This window comes from Triplophysa rosa, linkage group LG14 (assembly GCF_024868665.1).
Source record: "Triplophysa rosa linkage group LG14, Trosa_1v2, whole genome shotgun sequence".
NCBI lineage: Eukaryota > Metazoa > Chordata > Actinopteri > Cypriniformes > Nemacheilidae > Triplophysa > Triplophysa rosa.
The window spans coordinates 10834079-10846658 of NC_079903.1; the positions used below are offsets into that span (position 1 = coordinate 10834079).

The window sequence follows — 12580 nt, forward strand, 5'->3', positions numbered from 1 at the left end:
GTGTGTGTGTGTGTGTGTGTGTGTGTGTGTGTGTGTGCGTGCGCATCCGTGTGTGTGTGTGTCTCTATGTCTATGTGTGTTAGTACGTGTGCATATTGTGTGTGTGGAGTGTTTTGTATGTGGGTATGTCTGTCTTCTGTGTTTTCAACTTTTTCTTGTTTTTGCAGGCACAACTTTAATTATTTTGCTTATAGTCAATATGTCTCATGTACAGCTGCTTTGTAACAATGAAAATTGTAAAAAGCGCTATATAAATAAAGTTGAGTTGAGTTGAGTTACTCCAACAAATACAGTTAAAGACCTAGGCGTTATATTAGACAGCAACCTGTCATTTAAAAATCACATCTCAAATGTCACAACAACAGCCTTCCTCCACCTTAGAAATGTTGCCAAGTTACGAAATATTCAAGTGTTGCTGACGCAGAGAACCTTATTCATGCATTTGTGACCTCAAGACTTGACTACTGTAATGCACTGCTTAGTGGTTGTCCTGCAGCATCAATAAACAAACTACAGTTAGTTCAGAATGCAGCTGCCAGATTTCTAACCAGGTCCAGAAAATACGATCACATAACCCCAATGTTATCAACCCTTCACTGGTTACCCATTAAGTATCGTATTGACTTTAAAGTTCTTTTAATTACTTATAAAGCCTTAAACGGTTTAGCCCCTACCTACATAACAGAGCTTCTACCACACTACAACCCATCACGCTCTCTAAGATCTCAAAACTCCGGACTTCTGATAACACCTAGAATAACTAAATCCACCAAAGGGGGTAGAGATTTCTCATACATAGCACCTAATCTCTGGAATAGCCTTCCCCATACTATTGGAGGGTCAGACACACTCTCCCAATTTAAATCTAGATTAAAGACACATCTTTTCAGCAAAGCATTCACTTAATGCAAAATATGCTAAATAAACCACCGGGAGACTGCATTTATTAGATATTATTTACTAGAATAATCTTGCTTGTTCTATAAACACCATGCACTGTGCTGTGTTTTACCTTTTTTGTGTTTTTCAGTTTTTCTTATTTTCTCCTGTAAAGCTGCTTTGGAACAATGCATATTGTGAAAAGCGCTATATAAATAAAATTGAATTGAAAGTTATAACCTGAGAAGAAACTGTGTAAAATTAGTAATTGAATAAATGTAGTGTGAATGGGATACTTACTCAGTTACAGGTCATCAAATATATTCACTATGCAGCTAACTCTCTGAGTTCATCTTGCTTTGACTTGTTACAGGATGTGGGTAAACTGGTAGGAAAGCTGCTATTCTAACTGAAGTAGCCTTAAACTGCAACCTCAAACACAATAATACACAGGTACACACATACACATAAATCTGCTCTCAGCCTTTAGACAATTCACCACCACCACAAAAAAAAAAGAAAAAAATGACTGTTGATCAAGGTTAGCACTTATCTGGCAGTGGAAAGCATATATTCATGCTATACATAAGTTGCCTGGGCTGAGAAATCACATCTTCGGGTTGTCTGTAAGAGGAGGTGTGTATACAGGAAACAATGGGGGACATCAACCTACTCTCAACTTCTATTTTTGTCTTGTTCCTATAGGTGTTGGCCACTTTCTACGGACACCTTGTATGAAATGCATGATGTACATTTCACAGTTTGGGATATTATTGTGCTTTCTGATGGCTTCAAACGGTATGTTAATAAATCAGTGTTTATGATAGCCTGTATGATGTTTGAAAAAGACATTGTCTGTTGCTGTGTTTGAGGTTAACAAAAATTATCCTTTTTAGAATAAGAAGGATAACAAGCTACTTTTTATGTATAGAGATGTGTGTTTGTGTATTTTGGAACTGGATCTGTTATATTTTGTCACTCTTTCATTTTTAGCATTGGACCACTGCAAAAGTTGTGAAGGTGCTACACTGTTCACAATCAATGCTTCTCTGAAATCTGAAGTCTTCCTGCCCTGTTACTTTAAAACAAGCCAAAACACAACTAATAAAACTGAGCGAGGGAGATGGGGACACTTTTCAAATTTCCTAACAATCTCACAAGATGGGAATATCGTCTTTGATGATCCTAGAGAAGGACGTGTGACTGTTTTTCCCATCCTAGCTGCCGGAGGAAACTTCTCCATCATTATTCATGATCTACAGATCTCAGATTTTGGCACGTACTGTTGTGAGCTGAACAGGGAATGCTGCAGAGTGAAGATCACACAATCAGCCCATCCTGAAAGTAAGGAATTGTATTCTGGCAAAATGCAGTTTTACTTTTTTGAAACCAAACAATAGCAATAATCATTTTGTAAAGACCATCAGTTATTATGCCTTTTGAGTAAGTAGTTTTAGAATCTAAAACATTCCAAAGACATACTTATGCTTAATTGTGGTTTTTTTGTAGAACATGAGTTAAACCCCTGGATATTCTTTGCTGCTGGGGCTGGATTGTTTTTTCTGATTTTTATTGCATTCTACCTGTTTTCAAAATTCTGTGGTGAGCTTTGTTTTTTCCTGTAATTTTTAAGTGCAAAATTAAAGAACTCATTCTATTCTTATTACAAAATCAGCTTTTTGCTATACACCTAGGGATGGGTATCGTTAAGATTTTAACGGTATTACTACTCTTATCGATACTGCTTATCGGTCCGGTGCTTTAACGGTATTCTTATCGGTACTTTTGATATAAAAATCTTAAATATTCAAAAAGTGTAATTGAATTTTACTCGAAATAGTTATGTTTATTTTGTGTATACTGTACGGAATTATTTCAGTTCTCAGTGTAATAATAAATGATTACACATATAGGCTGATTTATTTTTTTAAATAGTTAACTAATAGAAAATGGATTAATTGTGTAATTTCCTTTCAATCGTGTGGAATTAGTATAGTTTTAAGGTTATGGAAACCAGTTAGATTGAATTTACAGTTGTTTTAAATCGGGTGAATGACATTAGCATATATTAAATTAAGAATGTCTGAGTTCAAGTAACATCTGTTAGCATTCAGCGTAGATGGGGCATCAAGATATGAACTAGATTGGGCCAAGCAGTCAAAAACAGTGCATCTCTCTGTCTGTACATGATGCACTTTTGACAGGTGCTTAGACAGATTACTTGTGTTTCTACCCTTACAAGCAAAGGTTTTGTTGCACTTGTGGCAACGAGCATTGTCACTGTCAGCATCAACTTTAGTGAAGTGTAACCACACTTTTGAACGTTTAGTTCTCTCTGCCATCGTCGCGAGTTAAGAGCGGCTTACTTCTGTGCGGCTGTTCGTGTGTGTGCGCGCTGTGTAGACACAAACTCGCCTCGCGCGCTCTGCTGGGAATAACGAATATGCATGTGCCAAAGACTATATTTTTGGTGTTATTTAAAATTAGAAAATATTGTTGAGATAAAATGTGCAAGATAACGTTAATGTAGCAATATACGATTTTTTTCCTGAGGACCGAAGGCAGAACCGATAAGGGCGGAGCTTATCGATGCTCCGGTCTTTCATAATTTTGCCCCGGGGCCCGTTTAATATCCGGGTTTCGGTACCCATCCTTATATAATACACCTGATTCTTTTTTGATTTTAACTTTCTGGGAGTTTTTGACTTCTTTAAAAATAATTTAACTTTAGGTAACCATACACAAGAGACACAGAATAACCAAAACAGCAGCAGAGGTAATGTTGTAATACATTTCTTTTAAAATACTTAATATTAATAATATTAGGATGTTTTGATTCATTTAACTGTGGAATTGATAGAAACTGCAATATTAATCCTTCAGAATTAAATTTTATATTACTTCTTATTGAAGGTCGAAGCAGAGATGCAACTGTTTATGGTATGATTTTCTTGTTTTGTTAACATTTAGTTAAAACTGCGAGCGAATGTGGAAAACTATATTTTATAGCAGATTTTCTCTTACGATGATTAGTGTGCACGTTATAAATGTGTTTTTCATTTAAAGAAAACCAAGCACATGCACCGAATCAAACTGGTGTGAACCAAAATCCACAAAGAGGTGAGTCATGATTTTTGCCCGATACATACTTTTATATTACCTTATTTCTTCATTAGGCCTATAAACAATATTTTATTGTATGAAATATCAGCTTTCAGACCGGTTCCTGAGCCAACTACAAGTCAGCAGTCAGATCCAAAGCCATACTATGGTAAGACACATGCGCTTGAGTAAGTTTAATGGTTAAGAGTTGATTTAGAATAACCAAAACGCTATCTATTTCAGTCAACCAGGCAGAACTCTCCATTTCAAGCAACGCTGGCCAAAAACGGAAAAAACAGAAACGTAACTGCTTCTCATTGTTTAAATTATATATATTATTTTATTTTAAATCGCATTAAGGTTACGATTTGTTGATTTTTTATGGCAGATTTCCAGTTCAAAAATCCAATCTATGCGGATTGAAGTTGATCAACAGACAGATTGTGGCAACCGAATCCAGTTACACAAAATACAGAATCCACAGATTAAAGTCTGTGTAACATAACTGTTCATTACGAATCATTGAAAATATGTCATTAAATGGAAACTTTTTTATGGAAAATCATTAGTATTTGTTGTTGCATCTCTCTCTCTCAAAAAATGCATTTGTTCAGTGAAATGGGCAAATCATTGAATAAAAAAATTCACTGTTGTTGTCTTGTTGCATTTTCTTCTTATTTATATTTAAAGCAAATGTATAATAATGTATGTAATAATGCATTTTAGTAAAAGTTTACTGACTGTTTGCTAAACTCAAAATTATGATCAAGAACGTCTGTAATCACAATTGCAGTGAACTTTCATCCGAGGCAACAGGTGGCGCTCGTGTGCTTAAATGAGCTGTGAACGGCTACAGCGATCAAGCCACACAAACGTTGAGTTGAAGCAAGTCAACTAACCAACATATAAAAGTAAAATTAAGATCTACATATTAATCTAGTAAATGTTCACTTAAATAACACATTATTCCGACGATGTCCTTTAAACGTTAGCAAAGTTAGGAAGTGCATGAACGGACATAGACATGTCAACATTAGAGAAGAGCAGACAAGCAGAGGAACATGAATCAAGAAACCTGCCAATTTACCAGCACAGAGACAAACTCGTTCGGGCCGTAAAGGAAAACACGTTCCTAGCCGTAACAGGTGAAACTGGCAGCGGGAAGACCACTCAACTGCCGCAGTACTTATATAAAGCAGGTATCATCCACACTTCATGATCACAAACACTCAGACAAATGTTTTATTCAATTTAACGCAGATCATATCCTATCTTCCTCAGTTATGCTCTTTTGATCTCCAGACTTTTGCAGGCATGGCAGAATTGGTGTAACCCAGCCCAGGAGAGTTGCGGCCATCACTGTAGCCCAGAGGGTGTCTCAAGAGATGGGTGTCAGGCTGGGTGAAGAGGTGGGATACCAAGTGCGCTTTGATGACTGCTCGACAAAGGTGGGAGATTTATCACAATGATTTAACACAATGATTCAACATGTGCATTGAGTAATGCGTGAAATATTATATGGAGATTCTTGGTAGAGCTTGTGTTTTCGTTGTATCAGGACACTGTGATTAAATACATGACAGATGGGTGTATGCTGAGGGAAATTCTGGCAGACCCCAGTTTAGCACAATACAGCATTGTGATCCTGGATGAAGTCCACGAAAGGAGCTTGAATACTGTATGTTGACTTTGTTAATCTTTATAAATGTTTTTGTATGACTTTGTACCCTTTAGTGTTGTATATTCTTTCTACAGTATGTGTATTGTTTTACATAATACTATACTCCAATATATTATTATTTACTACACAATAATATTAAATACCATTATGGCATCGTAGTGGTTATATGATTTTTATGCAGCTTGCAATAGTGACTCAATTAAGTTGAATTATGTTGCAGGATGTTTTGCTTGGGTTGCTCAAAAAGACTCTGTCAAAAGGGTACCGTGGGCGTAAAACACCCCTGAAAGTGGTTGTGATGTCAGCAACATTGGAAACAGAGAAGCTAAGCTCTTTTTACGGGCACTGTCCTGTTTACACCATTCCTGGGCGTACCTATCCGGTGAAGGAGAAATTCTGCAATCTGATTGGTCCAAAAGACAAAGATAGTTCTGTCTATGTCAAAGAGGTGTGTTGTGACTGTACACAATTTTAAAAACTTCAACTCTTGAACTATATTTGAAATGTCTTCACATACTGTAAATGTTTCATAGGTGGTGAAGGTGGCTTTAGATGTGCACTCAAATGAAGCTGCTGGGGATATTCTGGTCTTTCTCACTGGTATGATCAGCAGTGAGGTCATATTTAAGACATATTTGAGCTTTACAATTCAGATTTCCTGAGTTTGATTATAAAGAATCATATTTTCAATATTTCTGTTTAGTGTGTCGTTCTATGCTTGTGTGTGAACAGGACAGTCTGAAATCGAGAAAGCCAGTGATTTGCTCTTCGAGAAAGCTGAGATCTTAGACTACCGTTATGATGTTCATGACCGGTCTGTTGAGGGGCTTCTTGTTCTGCCTTTGTATGGATCCATGCCAACAGGTAAGATTTTATCTTGAACATACCTTAAAGTAAAAGTCAAATCCATCATTCACCCTCCAAACCCCTATGATGACAATTTTCCAAATACAGACTGTAGTCCTCCACATAATCAATATGCAATAGGGCAATTCCGTGAAAATGTCAAGCTTACCATGACAAAAAATTTAGTTTTTACCAAAGGTTCTAACTATACTAACACCACAGATATTAACCTTTGGTGGTTTAAATACCCATGTGAGATCTCTCTTCAAGTTTTTAAAGCATCTGTTTGATTTTTAGCGCATGGTTTTTCATAGTCAGTTATGTGCCATTTTCAGGATTGTCACATCCATAACCGTACATATTCCTCATAAATGGACACGTGAAAATTAAAATAAAGTAACTATTTTATGTGCTATAAAGAGGCATATCTTCTCCATTTGTTGGACATTATTAATTCAGGTTTGTGCATTTTAATTCACATAAATCCTACAAAGTTTGTCGTCTCCCAAAAACTTTGTCCACTTTTTGTCACATCCGTAACGCATGTTTGTTTACTTTTTAAAAATAGAAAACTTGTGCATAGACACAATATTTTTCTGATGTTCAAACTCTTTCTACAAGGGTTTAGTAAAATATAAACATATGATTCAGTATATTGGTAACAAATGCATTCTCTGAGCGTTCTTATGTCACATCCATAATGCAGGAATTACCCAGTACAAGTTTTGTGATATTTTACATTTGTACAGATCAGCAACGGCAAATCTTTCAGCCTGCACCGAAAGGTGTGAGAAAGTGTGTGGTTGCAACCAACATTGCTGCAACTTCACTGACGATTAACGGAATCAAGTAGGTGTCACACAGTGCCACACAAGCCTCTGTGAATAAAGATGTTTGTGATAACACCAGAGAAACTTTATGTGATCTAAGACCATCTAACTTCTTTTCTTGTTACAGATATATTGTTGACAGCGGATTTGTAAAGCAGCTAAACCACAACTCAAGGGTTGGACTGGATATTCTAGAAGTGGTGCCTATTTCAAAGTGAGTGTTTTTCAGATGATACCTTCTCCTTTGCCTGATTTGTTGTGTCACGTCAAATAAAAGTTGTGCATTTATATATTGACTTTTCAAAGTAACACTGTGGCTCTGATTGTTTGAGCTGCGTAACATGTCAATTTAGGGTTACAGCTGAACCAATGGTGCGAGTTTGAGGCGGGACTTAACAAAAAAGTTGAACCAGGAATTGCCAATGAAAGACAGGGATGGCATGGAAAGTGGCACAATTGGATGCAAACAGGTTTTGTGTTTATTAAATGTGCTGGTGATTTTGTACAGAAGCGAGGCTCAGCAGAGAGCGGGCCGGGCTGGTCGAACCTCTGCGGGGAAATGCTTCCGAATTTATGACAAAGAATTCTGGGATACATGCATGCCAGAGTACACCATTCCAGAGATTCAGCGCACCAGCCTTACATCTGTTATCCTAACGCTGAAATGTCTTGGAGTTCATGATGTGATTAGGTATTACCTGATTTTTGTATGTTTATTTTTCTAGCATTTAATGCATTAAGTACACATTACTCGATGTATAATTTTTCCCGCTTTCTCTATATGTTCATTCATTTAGATTTCCATATCTTGACTGTCCAGAGGAAAGGTTCATCCTGACTGCTCTTAAGCAACTGTATCAATATGATGCTATTGATAGGTGAGTGACATTTCATGCTACTGAGATCCACAAACTGCCCATGCTTAGGAAAAATGCATTGCAAGATATTACTGCTACTGGCAATATTCAAACGATACATCTGAGTGAATTTATTGTCTTTGTGTCAGTTCTGTATTCTGTGCTTCTTAAACGTTTTGCTAATATTTGTGTTTTTGTTACAGGAGAGGTGAAGTGACCAAGCTGGGGCGACTGATGGTCGAGTTCCCCCTTCCTCCCAATCTCACCCGTGCACTTCTCAAAGCTGCTGCTCTCGGGTGTGAAGGTGTCATGCTGCCAGTAGCCGCCATGCTCTCAGTGGAGAATATCTTCATTCGACCAGGTAACCGTGTCTGTAACCATTTTACTGAGTGAAACCCATTCCTAATAGTCATAAAGTACTGTGGACAACATTGTAGGATATTTGTATTAACTGTTTGTATGTCTGCATGTATCTTCTGTGACACATGCTCTCTCACAGTATTGCGATGAAATGTCTGTTCTTTGACTAACAGTTGATTTTGTTGTTTTGAAGGTAAACCTGAAGGACAAAAGGAAGCTGAGATCAGACATAAAGAGATAGCAGCTTGTGCAGGCGGCTCGAATGATTTCCTCATGCTGCTCTGTGTTTTTGAGAAGTGCAGAGCAAGGTACGTCATGCACAAACATTTGTTTGACCAAATGTCTATTTACAGGTGTAGTTCACCCCAAAATTGCAATTCTGTCATCATTTAGTCAGCCTAAAACGTTCCTCTAAGACACAAACAAAAAAAGGTTTATACTGCATTTTTCTTTACAATGAAAGTAGATGGGGGATCAGGGCTTCGTAAGTTGCAAGGACAGGAAGACACACACACAGTTTCAGTATGACTCACACACAATATCGAATTGTTTTGATAACATATAAATTCTTTGTGTGAGGAAGTGCTTATCTTCTCCAGACATCCGTGGTTGCCTTTCACTTATCTGGAAAAGATTCACTTCAGACATTCTGCCATGAATAACTCCTGTGTTTTACACAGTTAAGAATTCGAAAAACATTTACATTTAGTCATTTAGCAGACGCTTTTATCCAAAGCGACTTACAGAGAGTTCAGGGAGCAATAAGCGATATGTCATACAGGAGCAATAATACAATAGGTGCTAATACAAAGTTACTAGTTTCAACAAAAGCCAGTACTAGTCAAAAACTAGTTTTTGAATGCTCGATTAGGTTAATGATGACAGAATTTTATTTTTGCATGTAATATTGCTTTAAGTCCAGATTGGCAAATAAAACTATATGTTCCTGTATCTGGTAGGCTCATGGGTTCGCACACACTAACACAATATACCTTAAAGGAGTAGTTAACTTTCAAATTAAAATGTCATCATTATTCACTCACCCACATGTCATACAAGATGTCCGTGTGTTCATTTATTTTGTCGAAAACAAATTAAGGCTTATGAGGAAAGCTTTCCAGGGTTCTTATCCATATAATGGACTTGAACTTGGGGATGTTGGTTAAGGTCCAAATTTCAATTTCATCATCACAGCATCAAAAGGCTCTACACAACACCAACTGATGAATAAGGGTGTTGTCTAGTGCGAATCTTTTTTTTTAAAATTAGAAATAGTGTATTTAATTTATAAGTGTAACAAAATTAAAAATATTAGTTAAGTTAAAAATAAAAGCCATCAGCCTTTGGAATTTCATCCCCCTCGATCGTGACCCCTGATGTGATTACGTCACATTGACAACATTAGCAACCGCAATAGGTTAGGTGCAGCAAGTCCATTTACAGCACCATGTTAAACAGTTCCATGTGCACGCAAATTATTTTTCAGGCTTCAAGTTTAGGATATTTTTATTTGTCGAAATGAAACATTGGTTATTAACCAAAGACAACGCAGGGAGGCCAGTGGAAGAGGGCGGAGAAGCGCCACAGTCAGAAAGGCCATCGTCCTCAGGCTGAGTACATCCATCAGCACTTGAATCAGTTTGATGAAATTCTACCATCTGTAGTAATAGTTCATAGTTTATGTATAACAACAAGTAAAGTAATGAGTAAATAACTTTAAAATAATATTATGTTAGACTGTGCTCTTTTGTGTTGTCGTGGTGCGCATGTTTGGATAAACCTAATAAGTGCATGCGCGCAATGTTTGTATACTTTAACCACCTCTGAGGATAGTGGGGGTCTGGAGTGAGTCACTGGCACTGCTATTTTGGGGGTCGCTGGCTGAAAAGTTTGGGAAAAGTGAAACGATTCCAAGAATACTAAAATATATATATACTTTTTAAACTTAAATAGATGTCTCTGAGTGCCTCCGCGATGCGCATCCACGACTAGGTAATCACGTTGGAAAGACCCAGTGTTTACGAGTGTGGAGAAAGAAGTCCTTGGATGTTGAATGACACGTTATGTCTTTGTGCAAGATTATTGTTTGAAATGGTCAGTTCGTGTGCATATCAGGGATCTTTTGAAATCTACGTCACGCATAACCTTTCCTACGTAATTGCATAATACGTAAGTCGTGGACGTGCATCGCGGAGGCAGTGCAAGCCGCGTATTTATGTTTAAAACGTATATATTTTTCGTTTTCTTAGAAAATGACTAAACGTTTTGCGAGACAACACCCTTATTCATCGGCTGGTGTCGTGTAGAGTCTTTTGAAGGTGCTATGAAACTGAAATTTAGACCTTAACCAACAGCCCCCTGTTCAAGTCCATTATATGGAGAAGAACCCTGGAAAGCTTTCCTCATAAGCCTTAATTTGTTTTCAAAAGAATAAATAAACACACGGATGGCTTGTATGACATGTGGGTGAGTGAATTATCATGAAATCTTAATTTTAAAGTGAACTATTCCTTTAAATCCAAAGTAAGTCATTTTGGAATTGGCCAAATGCATAAATGTAAAACTAGCTAGTCGTTGATTATGGAAATACAGGTATTCACTTTTTTTTTTCATCTGTTCTACAGTAACAATCCATCCGCATGGTGCAAAGATCACTGGATCCATTGGAGAGCGGTCAAGTCTGCCTTCAGTGTCGAGACTCAGCTGAGGGAGATCCTGTCACGTCTCAAGCAGGTAATCCACAGTTCTTCTATAACGCTTTTGTTCGACTATTTGTATGACTCTTACAACTTGTTCTTGACTGTTTGCGTAGCAGAATGATTTTCCACAGGAGACGTTTGAGGGCAGCAGGAGCGAGCTGTTGCGACAGTGTCTTTGTCTGGGGTACTTCACCAATGTCGCCAGGAGGTGAGCTCCACACTGTCATTCATCACTTAAAATTATAGCAATGAGTCACACTGCAGAGAAGCTAGTATTAAATCTGTTCTGTTTTTCTCAGATCTGTCGGGAAATCATTCTGCACAATGGATGGACATGGATCCACTGTTCTCATTCATCCTTCATCATGTGTAAGGACATTAAAGGAGTAGTTTACCCCAAAATGAACATATTGTCATGTGATTCCAAACTTGTATGCTGTTGTTAACAGTCGAACACAAAATGAAAAATTATTGATAATAATTGTTTAATTAAACTGATCATTTCTTTCTTTATTCAGCTGTTTGGTGAAGAATTGCAGTTGGACTGGATCATCTTCCACGATGTGCTGGTCACCTCACGTGTGTATGTGAGGACAGTGTGTCCCATCCGTTACGAGTGGGTGAAAGACCTGTTGCCAAAGCTGCATGAAATAGACGTCTATGAGCTGAGCAGTGTGGCGAGAGAGGAAGTTACTGATGAAGAGATGGCCCAGTGGGAAAAGAAAGAGGCAGCAAAACGACAAGCAGGTGTGTTTGAATATTCTGATCTACATTTTGATGTTGTTAGATTGTGTTTTATGTTTTGGTAACATGTGTTTATGTTTAAACAGAGGCCATTGAGGATGCAGCAAAGAAACTGGAAAAGAGAAACGATGAAAGCTCGGTCAATGAGGCTCGGGCAAGATACTTGCAGCGAAAACAGAACCGGCTACAAAGGAAAGACACGTGAGAGGGAGTGAGACGGATATTCAACACAAATTGTGCATCTGCTGGATTTTATAATCTCAGATTTCTGAACGTAATCCCTGGTTTTTAGTCTCAGCAGTCCCCTGTGAAATCTGAATGACTCAAAATCCAAGGAAGCCAATAATAAACATATTTTTAAGCCTATTAAGTATGTAAATAAATCGTGTTTTGTATACATATGTATGTATTTGTGGTTTTCTGTTGTTTTCGTGAACCCTTTTTTGAAATGGATAAACCGTTTTGAAATTATTTTTCTACGGGCCAAATAATCATAAAATAATTGTTTTTAGTTTTTATTTCTGTGGAGGTCAATACCACTACTGCGTGTTATTTTGAATTGTGCCTCGCATGAATTTAAAG

The 12580-nt window shown here is 37.4% G+C and overlaps 2 protein-coding genes across 4 annotated transcripts; both read left to right on the forward strand.

Moving 5' to 3' along the window:
• Positions 1-1079: 1079 nt before the first annotated feature.
• On the forward strand, positions 1080-4642 carry LOC130565006 (uncharacterized). Its single transcript, XM_057351514.1, has 10 exons — positions 1080-1420; positions 1585-1677; positions 1873-2223; positions 2389-2481; positions 3611-3655; positions 3793-3819; positions 3946-3999; positions 4091-4150; positions 4225-4284; positions 4370-4642. Exons 1-10 carry the CDS (start codon positions 1405-1407, stop codon positions 4402-4404), a joined length of 834 nt encoding a protein of 277 aa, XP_057207497.1. The 5' UTR covers positions 1080-1404; the 3' UTR covers positions 4405-4642.
• A 105-nt stretch (positions 4643-4747) lies between these two features.
• dhx40 (DEAH (Asp-Glu-Ala-His) box polypeptide 40) lies at positions 4748-12385 on the forward strand. 3 transcript variants are annotated; one of them, XM_057351511.1, is made up of 17 exons: positions 4748-5180; positions 5284-5429; positions 5540-5659; positions 5883-6110; positions 6196-6262; positions 6395-6526; positions 7258-7357; positions 7466-7552; positions 7847-8029; positions 8136-8216; positions 8399-8556; positions 8749-8863; positions 11180-11288; positions 11368-11462; positions 11554-11623; positions 11773-12001; positions 12085-12385. In XM_057351511.1, the coding sequence occupies exons 1-17, from the start codon at positions 5006-5008 to the stop codon at positions 12201-12203; spliced, it is 2214 nt and encodes a 737-aa protein (XP_057207494.1). In that variant the 5' UTR covers positions 4748-5005; the 3' UTR covers positions 12204-12385. The 3 variants fall into 3 exon arrangements, with proteins under 3 accessions (XP_057207494.1, XP_057207495.1, XP_057207496.1); XM_057351512.1 differs by having other exon boundaries at positions 5101-5180; positions 5263-5429; XM_057351513.1 differs by having other exon boundaries at positions 5101-5180; positions 5263-5429; positions 5565-5659.
• Positions 12386-12580: the final 195 nt, after the last annotated feature.

Excerpts from the sequence above, each read along its gene's own strand:
- LOC130565006 (XM_057351514.1), top strand. Across the intron at positions 3,820-3,945 it reads CAGAGATGCAACTGTTTATG|AAAACCAAGCACATGCACCG; the intron begins GTATGATTTTCT and ends TTTCATTTAAAG. Across the intron at positions 4,000-4,090 it reads GAACCAAAATCCACAAAGAG|CTTTCAGACCGGTTCCTGAG; the intron begins GTGAGTCATGAT and ends ATGAAATATCAG.
- dhx40 (XM_057351511.1), top strand. The coding sequence starts at position 5,006 with ATGTCAACATTAGAGAAGAGCAGACAAGCAGAGGAACATGAATCAAGA. Across the intron at positions 8,030-8,135 it reads GGAGTTCATGATGTGATTAG|ATTTCCATATCTTGACTGTC; the intron begins GTATTACCTGAT and ends TCATTCATTTAG. Across the intron at positions 12,002-12,084 it reads GGCAGCAAAACGACAAGCAG|AGGCCATTGAGGATGCAGCA; the intron begins GTGTGTTTGAAT and ends ATGTTTAAACAG.